The 20,384-nt window shown below is 38.4% G+C and overlaps 1 protein-coding gene across 1 annotated transcript in view; it reads left to right on the forward strand.

The window, feature by feature from the left end:
• LOC130554610 (piezo-type mechanosensitive ion channel component 2) overlaps window positions 1-20,384 on the forward strand; it is a 141,299-nt gene that overhangs the window by 32,285 nt on the left and 88,630 nt on the right. The window contains exons 4-13 of the mRNA XM_057334381.1: window positions 1,903-1,945; window positions 6,499-6,661; window positions 8,399-8,660; window positions 8,772-8,985; window positions 12,721-12,889; window positions 14,024-14,182; window positions 15,384-15,419; window positions 17,937-18,066; window positions 18,724-18,914; window positions 19,043-19,273. Of these exons, the coding sequence (XP_057190364.1) occupies window positions 1,903-1,945; window positions 6,499-6,661; window positions 8,399-8,660; window positions 8,772-8,985; window positions 12,721-12,889; window positions 14,024-14,182; window positions 15,384-15,419; window positions 17,937-18,066; window positions 18,724-18,914; window positions 19,043-19,273 (1,598 nt within the window). The remainder of the gene's footprint in view (window positions 1-1,902; window positions 1,946-6,498; window positions 6,662-8,398; window positions 8,661-8,771; window positions 8,986-12,720; window positions 12,890-14,023; window positions 14,183-15,383; window positions 15,420-17,936; window positions 18,067-18,723; window positions 18,915-19,042; window positions 19,274-20,384) is intronic.

Genomic DNA, 20,384 nt, shown 5'->3' on the forward strand with positions numbered 1-20,384 from the left:
GTAGTCTGATCTGATTGGTCAGATAGTGTAGTCTGCTGTGATTGGTCAGATGGTCTAGTCTGCTGTGATTGGTCAAATGGTCTAGTCTGCTGTGATTGGTCAAACGCGTTCAGCATGTGTCGCAAATGGACCGCCTATCATTACTGCTGTATTACGGTTTGCAGGTGGTTGGATATTAACAGTGTATAGAGAGAGATGGCGTCGATTTTACCTTACCAGTTCGAGCCCGAGTCTGACGAATCATTCTTTAATCCTTATACAGATGCCAGTAAGAAAAAGGACTGTTTTAGACACTTCTCTTGTAACAGTTAGTTATCACGGCATACAGTGTACGGTGTTCGTATCTTCAGATGTTATTATAACTATAGTACACCACGCAGTTCTTGAAATAAAGACTTTGCGAGTTAATATGGTTGAACACTTACATTAGCGCAACGAGTTTATAGCTAACGTTAGGTAAACAAACAGTAACAACCCCAAAAATAACGGTAACGTTAGCTAAACACAGACATGAGATAACGTCACACAAATTTAATTTTAAGTAAAGACAAAAATAAAGAGTCACACTTACAGGTTGTGATTCGGTGGAGCTTACAGGTCCAAATAAAGTTGGTATTGCAACATCTTTTAAGGAAAGACGTTTAATGTATCCTGCAGTAAAGGCGCCAAGATTGATGAAGCAATCTTCGGTAAAATGACGCGCGCAAAGTAAAACGTTCGGTTTATACTCCTTTGGTGTCGTTTGAAAAATAAATAGTAACCATTTTTTCCTCAGAAGTTCTTCCTTTGGTAGTGAAAATAAGACTGACTTAGTTTCACTACATAGAACACAGCTTCTCTTAGACATGATGCACACGTCACGAACGAGCTAGTACAGTGTTTGGGGAGGAGAGAGTTAAGTTTTCGCAGTCAGTAGGCGGGGATTTTTCTAGTGACGTAGGTACATTGTGGTTAAAGATTCGGACAGGTCATGGCTTGTTCGCGTGATTCAGAGTCGATTACCTTTTTTATAAGCTAATAACTTTGTTATTCGTTCACCTTCGGATTTACAACTTGGCAGATTGCTTACATTCAAACACGGCAAAATTAAACACTTCATGAAATGTATTTTTTATGATCTCAAGGAATGTACTCTTTAATTTAGCCACTGTGTTAAATAAAAACCTAGGGTTGTGCTGGTTTTCTTCTATTAGTGATGAAAAGTAGGCGGATCTAGAAGTTTTTAGGGCTTTCCTGTATTTTCGAATACTATCCTTCCATGCTGTACGAAATAACTCTAATTTAGTTTTCTTAAAGATGCACTCTACAACATCATTACAGCGGTAAGCCAAAGGAGAGAGTTAAAACAAACCTGCTTCTTCGTAGCAACGGCCTTCTACAGTGCCTCTGATAAACAACTTCAAAGGCGATTTTCTCAATATTTCGATTTTTTGCACCCTCAGATTCTGTATCTCGGCCAAATATTGTCATATCCTAACAAACCACACATCAATGGAAAGCTTATTTATTCAGGTTTCAGATGATGTATAAATCTAAATTTCGAAAAATTGACCCATAAGACTGGTTTGGTGTAGGGTCACAGTCAAACTCAAATCAGCAGAATGTAAGAAGTGATGAAAGACACCTGAAAGCTGAAGTAGAAGATGACTTCTCTTGAAAGAAAATCACCTGCTATATTAAAGATAAGACGTATTATCACATTATTGATTGCTAGACACATTTATTTATGTGTTCTGCAGAAACTACCTAAATGGCAAAGAAAATCAATTTGGCTTTTGTTGTAGTTTTACGAGCTCCTGCACCGCAGGCTGTTAAAAACTAAATTACTCTGTTCCTTCAAAGCCGATGTGGTGGAAAATGCAGTACAATAGGTAGTAAACCTTTATCTTTTCTATTTACCAGGTTCAGTGTGGGAGAAATCGATACGGCAGATCGGCTTTGAGAGGTGAGTCCTAAACTCTTCGTTTTAAACACAAGCTTGCGTATAAATTGCCTGGGAAATGTTTTACGAATTTTTTTAAATGAAAAGGTTTTACTCCACTAAATATTTTTACAGCCACTTTTTTTTATAGCAGGACACAAAACCTCCAGCATCACTGTGAAAGAGTATTGATTTAGTTTTATATTCAAGCTTTAGGTGGAAAAGACATTTGTATTGCCCAGTGATTTGGACATAAAACAACTCATTGATTCCTAGGCCAAAGACCTTTAATGTTCAAATGCTGCTCTTTGATGTCTCCGCAGATTTGGTGGAGTTCTCTGTTGTGTTTAATATCACATTATTGTAATGTCTTTATATTGTCTGAGTTGTATTTGGTAACTTGAAAAATAATTTGTGACCTCAACGTTCCGGATGTTGCCGTCACGGTTGCTTAGACCTTTGGTACTTGTGGTATTCCGAACACACCGTATCACTTAAAAACGTGTAAAAGCAGACACACGCTGTAAGAGGGATGTGTTTTCCTCCGCTGACAGAGCCGGATAATATTACAGTCCACTTACATCAGTGTCTGCCCGTCTCCCGCTGTGGCTCCAAACTCCAACGTCCAAACTGGCGGTTTTCCGTGATGAACGCTAAACCCGATTAAACGTGACCCGGTCCTGACAGGCCAATTTTTCAAAGCCTACCTTGATGTCCGCACGCCGCCGTAATTCTATTGGCTGCGGTTTTCTGAGTACGGGAATCGCCGACCGGCACATTTTCCAAGCAGCCGTGGTCGGATGGCTTGATTCACTGTAAGTGGCAGGAAGCTGGCTTGTAAACTGTTTATGTTCCTAATTGACCTGTTAGTTGAGTGTAGGCATCTATCCGTCACATAACCGTGCACTCATGCCCGGCGCAGGTCGCTCTGACAGGGAATCATGGGAAATGAGTAAAACCGAGGTTCAAAATTGACTAAAAGCTGGACGTTGGGCAGAAATTGGGTGAAGTGGATGTTTGGGTGTGTACATTATACTTCTACAGATCGTAAGATAGTGGGTGTGTTTCGTTAACACGGAGGACATTGGAAGTTAGGTTACGGCTAATGGGAATATTGGGCTTTATTTTGAGAACGTGATACTTTGTTTTTGGCCTGGAAACAGTTGCTTGGCATTTTGCAATATGACAACAAGACTTGTTTATTGTAAACGGTTAATTTAAGTCCGAGAAACTTGATGTGGATCTCGCCTTTTGTAGTAAGTGGAATGTATGTTGGTATCCATTTGCCACACATTTCAATAAGTCGTGTTTCATTTAAGTCTCAACTCAGTCTTAGATGTTTCTCCTTAAAATTGTTTGCAAGAAATAAAAACAGAAATGATAGTGTAATTGTTGAAATCAATGAAGAGCTTGGTGGTGTAAAAAGGATAAGTTGGCAATACTGAAAAAAATTAAGGCAACTCGAGTTTTAGAGGTTCTTGGTTTAAGTAAGCAGAACTTTCTGCTGGACTGGACGCCGGCTGGATCACCGGACTGGACGCCGGCTGGATCACCGGACTGGACGCCGGCTGGAACACCGGACTGGACACAGGGCTGGACACAAGACTGGACACAGGGCTGGACACAAGACTGGACATCGGCCTGGACAGATGACTAGACACAGGACTGGACACAGGACTGGACACAAGACTGGACACAAGACTGGACGCCGGCTGGATCGCCGGCTGCACCGGACTGGACTCGACACTAGACATGTCACTGGACACCGGACTGGGCATCGGGTGCACCGGACTGGACGCCGGCAGCACCACCGGACTGGACGCCGGCTGCACCGGACTGGACGCCGGCTGCACCGGACTGGACGCCGGCTTGGAAAGAGCCCGCGCTGCCCGCCGCTGCCTCTTATTCTTCAGCCGAGCCACCCGCCTGGAGGTCGGCTGAAGGAAGAATGTAGGAGGCATGGCTGGTTCCGGCTGGGACTCCTCGGAGGTGGACCCCCAGGAAGCTCGCCTCCCCCGCTTGCCCACGAGGCTGGTGGACGGTGGAGAGGCTGCCGAGAGTGAGGGGGATGGTGTGGCAATACCCACAACCCCGATCTGCAGGGAACCACCCTCAGGGATCGTGACCAACGGAGATGGGTAGCGGGCACTTGTTGAGACCGTGGACTCCGACCGCCCTGGGGCGGACAGCCACACGGCGTCGAAGTCCAACGGCCTCAACGCCCTCATCTCCGCCCTTGAGAGTGGATTCCTGAGACCGGAGTTGAACAGCACTGCCAGCTCCTCCTCCCCAAAGACGCCATTCTCGGCGACATCAAAGAACCTCCCCATATACTCGTCCACACTCTCGCTTCCCTGGCGAAGTCCGCAGAGGCGGCGAGCTAGGTGGGACCGTCCAGTGTTCATACCGCTGCCTGCTGGGTTCTGGGATGGCTCGTATATTCTGTCAAGGATTGGCAGAAGAACCCAAGCGCAGGCAGGCAGTGAAAGGGTTAACAGATATATTTATTATACAAAAAACAAAAACAGAACAAAAACACCCACAATGGGGGAAAACAGAACTAAGAAATATAAAACAAAAGACTTCCCACGGGGGGCAAAATGAAAACAAGAACAATAAACTAAACTAAAGGACACGACCAAACGTCTTAAATAATACAAGGCACAAAACTCACAAACCACGAACAGGGCAAGGAACAGGGCAAGGAACAGGGCAAGGAACAGGGCAAGGAACAGGAACACGGGTGAGAACATGAACACAAACACAATGCAATATACGAGCACAGGACAAAGAAACATGAGGGTATATAAAGGGAAGACAAACGAGGGATAACGACATGGGGCAGGTGTGGATAATTAAACACTCAGGGAAAGATAACGAGGAAAAGAGATGGCGGGAACAGAGACGAGACACTGGAGAGAACGTATATTATTGTCAAAAGGACAATAATATGTTTCTCTCCACACATAACCAAAGGCTTTGTCATGACTCTGCTACAGGACCAAGAAAAACATGACTAAATGAAGCAGAGCCATGACACAGAACTCACAAATAAGTACACAAAGTTGCATTTTTAAAGTAACTAAACTTTTAAACAGTTTCTTTATTTGACATATTTCTTAGTCTAAATATGCATACATCAAACCCCTTGACTTCTGCAACTCTACTAAACAATGGTAACCACAAAACTGAAAAATATGTCAAACTCTTCAAAATATCCAAGATAAGTGAACATTAAACACAAATCTTTAACTTTACTGAAAAACACATAAAATAATCATATTTTGAAAGTTACTCTCGTAATGCAGTCTGATGCAAAGCATGCTGGGAATTGGAGATCCTTCTCTACCAATTGTGTTGATTTAACGTGTTTAAATTAAGTAGACTGAACAAGGAGCAAATTCATATTTTTCTTTGTTTTAGTCAAAACTTCAAGTTATTCAAAAAAGAATCATTATACTTTACTCAAGGAAAATTTAAAGTAAGAACATTATTTAATCTGTTTGATTATTTTGTAGAGATAAAGTAATCTGGATTTGGGTAAATTTGATGAGTTCATATTGAGATCTTCAATAATATTGACTTTTGATTGCAGACTTGTCAAATCTGAGCTCAGTTTGACACATTGTTGACATCTCTTCTGAAACTCTAATGACAGACACATGTGTCAGATTTCTGACTCTTTTTCTCAAGAGAAATGAATGAGAGGGAAGCAAAAGTTTCCATTTGCTCTCCATTCAATCTCATTGATGTTTAGGAGAATTTAACAAATACATCATGTGAAGTTCAGCATCATCTGAAGTTTTTCTTGTGACGCAAATATTAAAAATGTGTTAAATTCTACCTTTACCATCTCAGCAGAGACTAAAATATTTTTAGAGTCATTTTGTGAAAAAGTTGTGAACTTTTTGTTTTAGAATTTCATGTTAACTTGTACGGCTTTAGGACCCTGTGGTAATTCAATCAGCAGAAGGCTCAGTGTAATATATAATAGATACATATAATGCATAACCACGTTAATCATTCAATGTATGTGAGGTCATTCTGTTTTATGGTAGTATAAATTAATATGAATCTCAAGTTTGTTTTCTTTATAATAATGACATGAGCGGCATTAGTCAAACTTATTTTGAGTGCATTGAGAGTTTCTTTTAGAAACAATTCTGGCTCTTATTTTCTCAGTTGTGGGAGTTTCAGAAGAACACAGTATGTGTTTTATGAGAAACATTTATAGTCTTTTACTGCGGGGCACGTCTGATTTTTATTGAACTGGGTGGAGAAGCATTTAAAACAGGGAATTCCAGCACACAACACATGTGTGGAAAATACTGCCGGAGAAATGTGCTTTCTCACAGATGCTGTGAGGTTTAACAGGAATTCTGAGGTTTGTTTGTTAAAGTCATGATCACCTGTAACACATCTCATAACGATTCAAGAAAATATAGATATGTAAAAGAATACCTTCAAGCCCAAATGTCTTTGTTCTGTTTTCATTTTCTCCTCATTCTCACTCTCGTGTGTTTTGTGTTTATCATGTATGTGTGTGTGCAGTAAACAAATTAATGTGTTTTGTGTAGTGTCATCGGTGCAGACGCAGGCAATGGCATTCGGGTTTTCCTCCCGGACATCGGCATGTTTATAGCGAGCCTGTCGGCCTGGATGCTGTGCAGAAGTTTGGTGCACAAACGTCCCACGGAGGAGATGGCCCAAGACAACCATGACTTTGATGCCGAAGAACAGGTGCGATGGCTACTGAGTCTTTCTTCAGTGGAACACAAAAGAAGATATTTTGAGAAATGGTTTTGTGTTCATACAGTGGAAGTCAATGGGGTTCAGTGTTGTTTGGTTATTAACGTTCTTCAAAATATCTTCTTTTGTATTTTTTAGAAGAAAGAAAGTCACACAGGTTTGAAATGACAGGAGTAAATGATGGAAGAATTTTATTTTAAGGTGAACTGTCTCTTTATCACACGCAGGTGTGCATACAAACGCGAAGCACATGTGCTCTCCACACAAGAGTTCATTGATTTGTTGATTCGGTCTGGGTAGTGGCTAATAACATAACTGTTTATATTTTATGTATATCAATATTAACTTACACCAATATTTCATTGCATAATAATTGTATTTAATAAACATTTCGTTGGATGGGTCGTGTAAAAATCTAAAAATCTAAAAAAATCTAACTTTGTCGATTTAAGTTTAGCCAAGTAACGGCTCTTCTACTGCTTACCCAAAATAATACTGGCTAGACATACTTTTATCTTGTTAGCTAATGTAATTTACCTGTTATTTCTTTTGCTTGTTATCAGAAATAATCTAATTTGCGGATGTGTACCGGAAGTTAAGTTTGGGACACAAAAGCGCAGATGCGCAGTAACGCTTGTTTATTATTTTTGCAGGTAAAACGTCTATGGTAAAAAATGTGGTATCCATTGTTTATGGCAGATTGATAACTATTTATATAAACCAAGGTCCGTTTACGGAAGTTGTGCCACTCGGCGGCCATGTTTGTAACGCACATGGGCAGCTATTTACGTCATAGCTAGTCCACAGTCCTATTTACTTGAATGGGTGAAGGCAGATATTTCTAAAATCGCTGGCAAAACAGAATATTTCCTATCAATATTGTTTGGTTTGCTAAGCTTAAATTGCGCTTTTATGATGGCTTATGCCTCACGAGAGCCCCGCCCCAGAGAATCATTAGTCTTTACTGATTGGCTGGTTTTACTGGAAGGCGGGGCTTTCTTCGCTAGAGCATCCATATTGAGCGTTGAATTCCTCGCCATCCATTGTCACGGCAGTGGCACATCATGTTAATATAATAATCTTTGTATAAACACAGTTTTACTATGAATACCATAGTTAATTTGTGGTTAGCATGTTTTAACTATAGTAACAATGGTTTTTATTTCATTTGTAAATTTCGTAGCATTGATGCACACAACTGCAGATTTTCGTACAGTACACATGACGTGGCTGTTATGTTATGTCATTGCTTTGAGATTAGAGTTAACAAAAAGTTTAATAAAATACGTTTTGAAACAGTTCAAGTTAAAGTTTTATCATCTGTGATAATAAAAACTGTAGTAAAGAGAGAGTTTGATGGAATAGTTTTATGCTGTAGTTATATTGGTGTTTAGTCGTGTGTGCTACTGTTGTTTCGTGTGCTAAAGGCTGTACATATGGTGCTGTTAAAACACTGTTTGTGTTTATTGTTTATTGCGTGTGAATCTGAGAGGTTTCGAGATCAGGGTTAATCTAGAACAGATCCAACATGTTATGAAACACTTGAATGTGTTCAAAATGGATTGGAATATCGCAAGCTTTAATATCAAATATTCCAGAAAAACAAAGTTATATCTCAGATGTTGCTCTTTCATTTAATGGAGTTCTCAGTTTTGTTTCAGCTTAGTCTCAGATGTGTCAATAATTCTGAAACTCTTCTGAAACTCTAATGATGTCATCCCTACACAGGACGAGTGCGATGAGAAGGTGGAACTGGAGGAAGATGACATGCTCATGGATGAAGACTTTGATGCTGAAGATGAAGCTGAGGATGAGGAGGTGGAGGATGAAGGGCTGGATGAAGAAGAGGAGGAGGAGGAAGTTCAGGAGAGTGCAAAGATGAAGGTTCTGCGTATTGTAGCGGGAGTGGCAAGTAAAGTGAAAGAGATCATCGGTAACTTGATAACAACAGCGGGACAAGTGGTGGTCACCATTCTGCTGGGATTAACAGGTCAGAAAGATGTCAACAAACAAAAGGTCACTTCAGTGTCCAAATTTACCAAAATGCAGGTTTTTTTTATTTAATCTGTTGTTGAGACATATTTTTCGGTCTGGTCTGCAGGTATCATGCTTCCCTCTCTGACGTCTGCAGTCTACTTCTTTGTGTTTTTGGGTCTGTGCACGTGGTGGTCGTTCTGCCGGACCTTTGACACTCTTCTCTTCAGCTGTCTGTGTGTTCTCATGGCCATCTTCAGCGCTGGCCATCTCATCGTCCTTTATTCTAACCAGTTCCAGTTCCTTCAGGAGGCCATCAGACCCAACGACAGCTACAGCAGGTCAGAGACGCTCAATCATGTCATCCAGTCAGTTCACTCGCCGGCCATCTTGATTCATTCAATTGTGCGTGATTATTTATAAAGGGTGATCTAGATAGTGTGTGTCTGTCTCTCTCTCTCTCTATATATATATATCTGTCTCTGTCTTTCTGTGAGTCTGTCTATATCTGTCTGTCTGTCAGACTGTCTGTCTGTCAAACTGTTTGTCTGTCTCTGCCTGCCTGCCTGTCGGACTGTCTGTCTATCTGTTGGTCTATCTCTGTCTGTCAGACTATCTGTCTGTCTCTGCCTGCCTGCCTGTCAGACTGTCTGTCTGTCTGTCTGTCTATCTCTGTCTGTCAGACTGCCTGTCTGTCTCTGCCTGCCTGCCTGTCCGACTGTCTGTCTGTCTGTCTCCGCTTGCTTGCCTGTCGGTCTGTCTGTCTGTCTGTCTATCTATCTCTGTCTGTCAGACTGTCTGTCTGTCTCTGCCTGTCTGTCTGTCTGTCTGTCTATCGCTGTCTGTCAGACTGTCTGTGTGTCTCTGCCTGTCGGACTGTCTGTCTGTCTGTCTCTCCCTATCTGTGTGTCTGTCTCTCTCTCTCTTTATCTGTCTCTGTCATTCTGTCTGTCTGTCTGTCTGTCTGTCTGTCGGACTATCTGTCTGTCGGACTTTCTGTCAATCTCTCCCTATCTGTGTGTCTGTCTCTCTCTATCTGTCTCTCACTATCTGTGTGTCTATCTGTCATTCTATCTGTCTGTCTGTGTTTCTGTCTGTCTGACTGTCTGTCTGTCTGTCTGTCTGTCTCTCCCTATCTGTGTGTCTGTCTCTCTCTATCTGTCTCTCACTATCTGTGTGTCTATCTGTCATTCTATCAATCTGTCTGTCTGTCTTTCTGCCTGTCTGCCTGTCTGTCTGTCTGTCTGCCTGTCTGTCTGTCTGTCTCTCCCTATCTGTGTGTCTGTCTCTCTCTCTCTCTCTCTCTCTCTCTCTCTCTCTCTCTCTCTCTCTCTCTCTCTTTATCTATCTCTGTCATTCTGTATGTCACTATGTCTGTCTGTCTGTCTGTCGGACTGTCTGACTGTCGGACTTTCTGTCAGTCTCTCCCTATCTGTGTGTCTGTCTCTCTCTATCTGTCTCTCACTATCTGTGTGTTTATCTGTCATTCTGTCTGTCTGTCTTTCTGTCTATCTGCCCGTCTGTCTGCCTGTCTGTCTGTCTGTCTGTCTGTATGTATTTCTCTCACTATCTGTGTGTCTGTCTCTCTCTCTCTATCTGTCTTTGTCTGCTTGTCTGTCTGTCTGTGTATATATTCCTGTCTATCTGTCTATCTCTTTATGTCTGTCTGTCCTGTCTGTCTCTTTTTCTGTCCCTGTTTGTCTGTTGGTTTCTGTCTATCTAGGCATTGAACATGCACTGTAGAGGAAGAGAGTCTGTCTGTCTGTTCATGTTTGTCCCTGTCTGTCTGTCCCTCTTTCTTTCTCTGTGTCTGTATGTTAATCGTTCTCTTTCCATCTCTGTGTTTGTATCTCTGTCTGTCTGTCTATGTGTTTTTCTAAATAACTTTGAAACCTCTACACTTCTAGATTCAACACAGAATACTGAATGTACAAAATAATCCAGTTTAGAAGTTCACATACAATCGATTTGTTTTGTAAAGACAAATCTGTTAAATATCTTTTTGCATCATTTAGTAATGCCTTCAAAATCTACAAAAAATGTAATGTGTTGTGGGCCATACGTAAACATCTGTGTCATTAAATCATTCTGTGTATTAAATAAAAAACAAAACTTTTATTTTTCTTACAGTTGTAGCATTTTACAGGTCCTGCGAGGTGAGCATGACTGGAAATTATTATTAGGAATCAGATTATTTGCAAAACAATTTACTCTGAACACACATAAGGTTATGCAACACTGCTAGACCCTGTCAGATGTCATATGTTTATCTGCCCTTCAGTATAAATAATAGATGAGTATTTCCCATCATGCCCTCTAGCGTAGCACAGCCCGATCTGTTAGACAGACATGATTTTAGAGGTGCAAAAGATAAAAGATCCTGTTTTCCATCTGTTCTGACAATAGCCCGTCCACAAAAGCTCAATACATGTGAACCGTAAAGTTTCATGCTGGAGGTGTTTTAAGAGTTTTATAAGGCACATCTACCGCATGTTGTTTGCGTGGTGGCGCCTTTGCTTTTGTTCCATTCATGCTATCATAAGAATAACAATGTTTTCAGGGGTTCTCCAATAAAATCTAGATGTATTTTGTGGCCTTTAGGAGGACCGAATGATACAGGTGGACGATGCCGTCTATCAAGATGTTTTGTGACGGTTTGATGGGGTTTGAAGCAGAACATCTGTATAACTGCGCACATCCATAAACCAATCATGAATTTAATCACCAGTTGTCCCTCAGCGGTTATTTCCATCTGTATTTTCAGATCAGGCTTTGTGTAAATGGTTTTGTACATCCGTAGGTGATGAAACGCTGGTTCGGCCTTCTCTGTAGCCCTTGACTCTCTGCATGAATATTGATTCATAGACCGTGTTGTCCATAAGGTCTATGTATATTAGAGTTACTGTATTTGAGCTCGCATTCTTTTGGTCCGTATATTATTTAGTCTTTTACACTTCTGAAATGTTCAGAATCACCTTTTTTAAGGAGTTTACATCGGTGTACTTGTACTTAAGAAACATTGACAATGAGAGTAAAAAATGCAATAAATACAAATGTTTTGAATTGGGATATTAACAGAGCTTTAGGAATTTTGAGCATATATTAAAATATACAAGTAAAAAAGAGAGAGAAAAGAAAGTGACATTAGCTGTACATGTTCATCTTCTCTTCTGTGTCCCAGACGTTTCCTTTCCATGAAACTAGCAGAGGTTGCTTTAAAACAAAAAAATATTTTTGCTTCTTTTTGACTTAACACAAATATTGATAAATACCTTAAAGAAACAGTAAATCTTTTATATTCTGAATCATACAAATATTTCACTTTGGACAAAAATGTCTGTCCAATGCATAAAAAAACAATAATTCAAATATTTGAACGTTTTACACTTTTTTGGGGTTTGCACTTCGTTGCACAGTTTTGTAGTTTTGAAGGCAAAGCTTACTGTGTGTTGCAGTTTAACCCTTTTTTAAAATGCCTAAAATAAAATTAAAATAACAAAAAATTTAAAAGGGTACATTTTAATGTTTCACACTTTGGTCACAAACCCATGCTTTCCATAGTTTTTATTATTTATTTATTTGAAGGTGAAATTTCCATTGTTGTGTTATTCTGCAGTAAATGATTCTGAATGAATGACATTTTAGAGAAGCTGGTTTGTGTTTTGTTCATATTCTTGTGATTTTCAATGCAAAGGAATATGTTCCATTCCTTGATGAACGTAATCCAGCGGTTAATTTGTTTTAAAAGCAGTTTTGGCATGAAGTGTGTGTGTGCGTGTATGGGCGTGCATGTGTGTGTGTGTATTGTTGCCTAATTGTATTTGATGAAAGAGACGTCGCCTTGATCTGCATCACTGCTGAGTGACAGTGTTGACTTTGCGCTCGACATCACTTCCTGTTTTCCATTAACATGGGCCTTAGTCATGTGACCATTCCCTTGCAAGTGTGTGAACTGCAACAAAAATGTTCTATGAGCTTGACATGAATAAAAACTGACCGTACGATTTCATAAATATTTATCAAAACGCATGTGTATTAACAAGTAAGATCTTGTCCATCTCTTCCTCCTTCTACAGTGTGTTTGGTATTTCCTCCATCGTTCGAACGGACTGTTCCTCCACCTGGAAGCTTGCTGTGAATGATGGCCTGAAGTGGCATCATTTTGTCAATCCCATCATGCTCTTGGTGCTGTACTACACACTGGCCACCTTGATCCGTCTGTGGCTGCAAGACCCCATGATGGTGGTGAGCTTTATACTGCATTATAAACCACTATACGTAACTTATGTATTCAAAATAAGTCAAAACTTGATTATAATGATTTATAATTTGAGTTGTATACGTTTTTGCAGGAAATGTCAGTTCGTCTTCATTTTTACGTCACCTCACATAAAGAGACAGTATAACCTGCTGTTTTGGGATTTTTACAAAGATGGCGATAGAGAGGCAAAAATTACAGATGGTGGTTTTAAAAAGTCCTAATATTTGGGGTGTAATATATTTGTATAATGCATTACGTAGGTTTCCGTGTGTTCTTTGTTTTTTGTGTATACGTAGCATTTAAAGGCATTTTTCATATTTGCGTTACTTGTTAACACCAAAGCAGGAATGTTCTTCCTTTAAAGGTATGTTTTGGATTATTTTATTAAGGATTTAATGGCTGGGATATATTTTTCAACATGTTTAATTATTTAATTAAAATTGTTTTATTACAGGCTGAATAGTTTAAATGTAGTAAAAGTGACGTTTGCATTTTTATTAAAGCACACACATGAATACTTGGATAAGTAACAGGGATTTTATTTATAGATTATTTTTATAGTAACCAATACGTCAAATTTGCCTGTTTACATGAAACATGTTTCTGGTCTTATTTTTCCTAATTCAGTCGTCCACATTTAAAGAAGTCCATAGATTTTAGAGACTGCTAAAACAACCTGGTTGTGTGAAGTCTGAAAAGCTCCCCAAAAATGTCTTTATTTACTGACCCCTCACCTCTTTTTTTAATATTAACGATCCATTAAATTCACGTATTGATTTCTTTATAACAGTCATATTGACCCGTCAGAAAGCGATGACCGGCTTTATCAATCATTTTATCACCCTCCACCATCCATGCTTCACAGGTTTATATACGGGTCAATCAATACACATGGTCTTCTTAAAAACCCATGTACTGTATGTGTGAGTTTATCGGTTCATGGCCTTCAAGATGTGATTAAAGTGTGTTATCACCATCAGGATGACGCCGTAAATCTGAGCCATGAGAAGTGCCAGTGTGATTTTAAACAGAAATCAATGTTTATGCATGCAGTGTTTTTTTATTCCTTTAACCTTTTTTGCTGTAAGTTGTTGTATTTGTGTGTGTTGATCTTTCAGCAGGAGGAGAATGAAGAGGAGGAGGAGGAGGAGGAGGAGGAGAAAGAGGAGAAAGAGGAGAAAGAGGGAAATGAGGTCGTGGGCAACAATGTGGCTCACACGTCCGACCGGAAGCGTCTGCTTTGGTGGAGAGGCCGTCAGAAAACAGAGGAAAGAAACGTGAGAGACCAGAAAAAAGACAATGTTAATCTGTTACGTCATCTTAATGTAGGAAAGTAGGAACGTGGTTGGTAAATAATAATAACTGTACAATTTGCCATTCAAAACTTAGAATTCCACTTTGACAAAATTTCAATTCAGGAATTGAAAATACAGGATCCAGAAGTCATTTTTTACATAATTTATTACGATGAATTCATTTAATTCAAATGTTTGTATATTTTAGTTCAAATTTTATATTTATTACTGTGATTTTCAATTAAAACATATATTGCAATATATGAATATATAAATCGTAATAATTCACATAAAAACAACACCTACAGCTTATATATTATTATTATTTTATTTTGCATTGCTGCAAACCAGCACATTTTAGAACAAACATTATAGTAATTAGAAAAAATATTAGAAAAATTCTAAATGTATCTAATATGTTGCAAATTTGTACATTAGTGATACTAACTATAAAAATAGGATTGTTATCAGGCCGTTGTATTCATAGTGTTATTAAAACTGCAATATGTATGTTTTTTTGGTTAAATGAACAAATATATAAACATATAAATATGAAATATAAGCAGTTTTTGAGCAAGTACGTGTGTTCACGTTCACTATGGTAAGCTTATGATAATGATTTATAATTGGGTCAGATGTTCCAGTAAATGTCAGTTTGACCGTCAAACTGACATTTACTGGAAAATCTGACCCAATTATAAATCATTATCATAAGCTTACCATTGTGAACGTGAATCAAACTTTGACGTCATTTGACTAACCTTCATAAAGATAAATAAATAAAGCTATCTACAATTTATGTTTCAAAAAGAGATGACGATAGTGAGGCAAAGGTTATGGATTGCAGGTTTTAGCAAGTACAGTATGTGTATATAATCACATAGTGAATGTCCATTTTAACATGAACATGATATCATGTTAGCATTTACTCTAATAAAATCACATTAATTCTGCAGTTTAGAAATGTTTGCGAGGTTCATTGAAACCCGTCCTGCACTCCTCAGCAGTGAAGTGCTGCTCTCGTCTCTATCGGTGCTCTGACGGTTTTGCTCGGCTCAGCAGTGATGTTAGAGAACAGCATAATGTTATTGATCCTCTTGATGTCGTTGATACATTCACCTAACCTCGTCTGCTGTCTCTCTTTGTCTCCTCTCTCTCTCTCTCTCTCTCTCTCTCTCTTTAGCTTATTTCCACTCAGGACGCTTACAGCACCTCAGAGGTTTGAGATCTTATGTAACTCTGTGTTTGCACATCTGAACTGCAGACAAATTGATTCTGGCTTTCTGTGTCGTGTGTTTGTGATGCTCGTGCTGTGATGTGGTTTTGGGTTTAGTACTGTAGCGACTGTAGTTTCTCAGGTCACATTTCAACCCCAAAACAAAAGAAAATGAAATGAAAAGTAAATTTTGCATAATATGTCTGGAAGGTAATTATTTTATTGCAATAAAGAGAATTTGGAGAATTAAATATTTTTGATTCATGTAAAAAAATCATAATTCTTATATACTTAATATGAATACTAGGGGTGTAACGGTTCAAATTACTCACGGTTCGGTCTGTGTCACGGTTTTAAGGTCACGGTTTCAGTTCTGTTTGATTTGTGCTATGTTCAGGGAAAAGGGACTACTGACAAATAAAAATACGAACAAATAATCAAGCTACAAGTAACAGCACCAATAAAACAACAGAGCAAAACAGAAAATGAAATAAGATACTGTATGTATACCTTTTAAGGTAGAAATGGATTAAAGTAATCAAATAAAACATAACATTGCATATGTACAAATTAAATAAAGATGAATCATAATTGAAGTTACAGAAGCTATTGAGTCACAAGCAGTGAGTGATTTTCTTGACTTTGAACAGACAGCAGGAATATGCTGCTGTCGCTTTAAGAGGAATGAAACGGATCCAGTACACTGATAATGTACACATGCGTTGTTTTTCGTCCGTTTCGTCCGTTCACTTAAGACATAACCCACTATGTTTGTTAAGATACTTGATAAGAGGGACATGTTGACCTACTTCGTGTGTGAATCTGTCCGTTTAAGCACTTCAAAGACAGCTCAATATTTGCGCCATGTCTGAAACTTATGCGCGCTTCGGATCTTCTCAGAGCGTGCAAGCGAGTTTTCTTGTGCATCATCTTGCACTTAAATGTTTAAATTGACAAGGCTTGAATGAGTTTAGTTTAAACAGCAAAATGTGCTGTTCGGTCTCACCTGCACTCACGCGCTCACAACACCCGGGTGATGAAAGCATAAATGACTGGTCATATTACAGCATACGTCAATCCTATTGAAATTTGTCTACGTTATTTGATTTGTTGTAGGTATTAAATGTGTATCCATCGACAAACATACATTAGCTGAACTTTGTCAGTCTGTTTTATGCATTATAATTTTTAACGAACCATATTATACATGCCTCGTCAGATTTAAGATGAGCCGCTTGGACCGTGTGCCGAACCATTGGTGGAGAACCGTGCGGTTCAATTATTTACCGAGAACCGTTACACTCCTAATGAATACTGATTAAATATATTTCATGTTTTGTGATGAAATGTGACTTGGACATGTGAAGTTCAATACACTTCCAAAAATAAAATATGAAAATCGCTAAAATATTATTTGTAAATTGTTAGGAATATTTGCCAGGATTGAAGCTTTGTCCAATCTGATATGTGTTCATTAATTAATTTATTTATAATGGATTCAAATTCATATTAATATTATTGTCAGTACAATGTCACTGTCTTCATTGATCTTAGTAGATTTTTGGTAAAAGAACAGGTAATATGAGATATTTTTTAATCTCACACAAACTAAATACAAATAAAATATGTATGTGGTTGTCCCGCTACGTGTTTTGTTCTTAAAGATGAGGTAACACACGCAGTTTCTGCCAATCTCATATTAATCTTGAGTGCCTATACTGTACAGTAGTATTGCATACTTCGTATCTTCGAAGAGTATTTAGTTTGATCAAACTTATAAAAGAGAGATACAGCTGTACGATTATTTCTGGAAAAAGTCAAGCTCCTGGAGGGGGACGGAACTACAGCACGAGCACACGTCATCGCATTATCCCTGCATAAGTGTTGATTCACTACAAGTTCAGATTGTTTACATTATGACCGTACTCGCCGATTGCCAACGAAACACAGACATTCACTTACCGTGTGCAGTTCATGTCCGGCATCTTTTAGCACTGGGACCGCGCCATCTATCAGTTTCAAACGATCTCCAAATCCAGCGTTATTTCCACCGTTTATATAACATCCATCACCCATAGTGAACAAACAAACATAGCTAAACTTCCTTCAGCCGAGTGAAGCGGCATTAATGCGCCTGCTCTTTCGCTCGCTGGATGTCGCGTGTCCAATAATTGTCCAATTGTCCAATAAGGGACTAAGAACCCTTGTTACGAAATGGGAATCCATGTTCGAAAAAAACTTTCCGAAACCTGTAGGAACCCTGGCGGAGTGTATCGAGCACAGAAATACTACGTCATACGTTCAGCTTGTTTTTTGCCAAGTTGACCATGTTAAGCATGAGAAGCCAGCACGTTTATCAATGTAAAGAAGTCAGAATGCATGTTACCTCCGCTTTAAATGTTCAGTATGTGTATCATCAGTAACGTACTGTTAACAAGTGCATCATCTTAAATGTTGTAATTGTGTGTGGACAGAAATCAGTAATTTTGTCTAATTCTCGTCTTTGTGTTTGTTATACAGGTTGTAATTGTCACCTCCAATGGAACATCATTTGACTGTTTGTCCGCCGTGCCCATTGAGAACGGACCTGTGAGTCTGGACAGATTCTCCACCCCACAGTATAAAGTAAATCAACACACAGAGTCTGGTGGTAAGACACAGTCATTTATTAACCTATATATCAATAAAATAAAATAAAATAAAATGAATCATGACATGCAATTCACATCTTATGAGTGCAGATGATCCTGAATTCTTCAAAACAATAATCGTTTGAAAGATCTAAATTAATTTTATTCATATTAATATAGTATATTATATTACTCCGTTTTATTTTTTCAATCTCTTTTTTTATTAGATGTTATTAAGTCAAGTCATGCCAATTGAAATAAATTTGTATAATCAGTTGTAAAATATATATAGGAATAAAAATAAAATAAAAATTGGCACAATGTTTTCAAGGTTCAAAATCTTTATTGTCATCTGTACTTACGTACAATGCAATTATTATTTTGTCCTTTCCTCTTACGAAAGACAAAGATGTAAAAAATGCACAATTAAGGACAAACGAGTAAAAAATTAAATAAAAAAATAAACAATACACAATACTACACGCAAAGTCAATGCACAGTATGAATTAAAAGAAACAATATCAAGGGGGGGAAAATTTGTACAGTATAAAATAAGCATGTAATGTAAATAATGGTAAAGAGACAAAAAACATTTCAAGTTTCAATGCAAATCCAATATGTGATTTTGGAAAACATTTCGCTAAATACTGACAACATTGTGTTATTGACCCAAACAGAGAAGACGGTTGTGTACACAGATGATGTTCTAGATTCAGAACCTCAGAACTATGAGCTGGAAGAGGAGGACGAGGAGAAGACCGAAGAGGAGGAAGAAGAAGAGGAGGAGGGCAGACCACCAGGAGCTCTCGTAAAAGTGTTCAAGTTCGTCATGAAGCAAAGCTACATCTGTGCTCTGATCGCTATGATGGTGAGGAGGTCAAAGGTCATCATCTCACGCCATTCCAAACACTTTGATGAGTAACATCTCCTTTTGTGTTTGGAAAGCCTTGAGAGGAGAGTGCCATCATGTTTTGTGATGTTTTATTTTATTTCAAGGCGTGGAGTATAACGTACATCAGCTGGTTGACGTTCGTGTTTCTGCTGTGGTCGTGCACTCTGTGGATGGTGCGAGACCGGAGGAAGTACGCCATGTTGACCTCGCCCTTCATGGTGGCTTACGGGAACTTTCTGCTGGTGCTTCAGTACATCTGGAGTTTCGAGCAGATAGAACCAGTGCCTGGATTCTTCCGCAAGGCTGACAAGCCTGTCAGCGAACTCGGCACCAAAGTTAGTGACTTCAACCTGTAAAATGGCTCAAGTTTTTCTTTTTGAGACAGATAAGCAGTGTTGGCGGTGACATTACAAGTGACAAATAACATTACTTTTTTTTCAGTTTAATTAATTTGTATGAACATTTTTTGCCAAATGAAAATTCTGCGTTAAAATGAATAAAGTTATTTAGTTTTAGGTTTGTTTTAGGTTTGTTAATAATAAGTTATTTTATTAGTATTTTGAATAAGCTTTTAATATAACATAATATTTTTAGTTTGAGTGTTATTTTAGTGACATTTTTAGCTATTCTTTTATGTTCTTTTGTCATTATTTATTTGTGCATTTCTATATTGCTAGAAGTTGAATTCTTTTAACTTCAGTTTTAGCTTTAGTTTAGTTTTTCAGTTAATAATTTTTGTAATTTTAGTTATGTAATATTTAGACTGATATTATGCAATTTCAATTACCAGAAATGTTTCGTAGTTTAAGTAAACTATAATAACTTTATTACATACATACATGCTCAATGCAGAGAGATGGCAGACCAGGGATCTCATTTATAAATGTTCCGTATGCACAAAACGGGGTTGTAAACGTGCGAATGCCACGATCCCCGCAAAGGTTGTGATCTAATAAAAACAAACTTGATGGGAGAATGTGCAAACTGTGACACATGCGTACGCACATTCTGTAGACAAGGGGAAGTGGCGACACAGATGGCGAGTTGGTGAACTCAAATGTGAGAAGAACGATTATAAGTATTAATGCCTCACACACATTTAATTTCACTCTATATCATACATCACGAAGATTAAATCCAGCAGTGTTATTTGCGCATGTACTAAGTGATAATTGTTTCATAAACAGTAAACTGCTTCTTGTAAAATCCAATTCAAATCATAAATCATAATTAATTTTTAATATTTAATCAGTGCTGTCTCACCATCACATTGTTCACTACGGGACAACGTGCGTACGCATTCTTTTACTGGTGTGAGTGACGCCAAATAATACAGGCAGAATCATTTCAAACTCGGTTTTCTCTTTTATGCACACGTTTGATTAAAAATTTCACTCTTATTAATGGAGTTAAGCACTCAAGTGACATCTAAAAGTTATAGATATA

Source organism: Triplophysa rosa, linkage group LG5 (genome assembly GCF_024868665.1).
Source record: "Triplophysa rosa linkage group LG5, Trosa_1v2, whole genome shotgun sequence".
Classification (NCBI taxonomy): Eukaryota; Metazoa; Chordata; class Actinopteri; order Cypriniformes; family Nemacheilidae; genus Triplophysa; species Triplophysa rosa.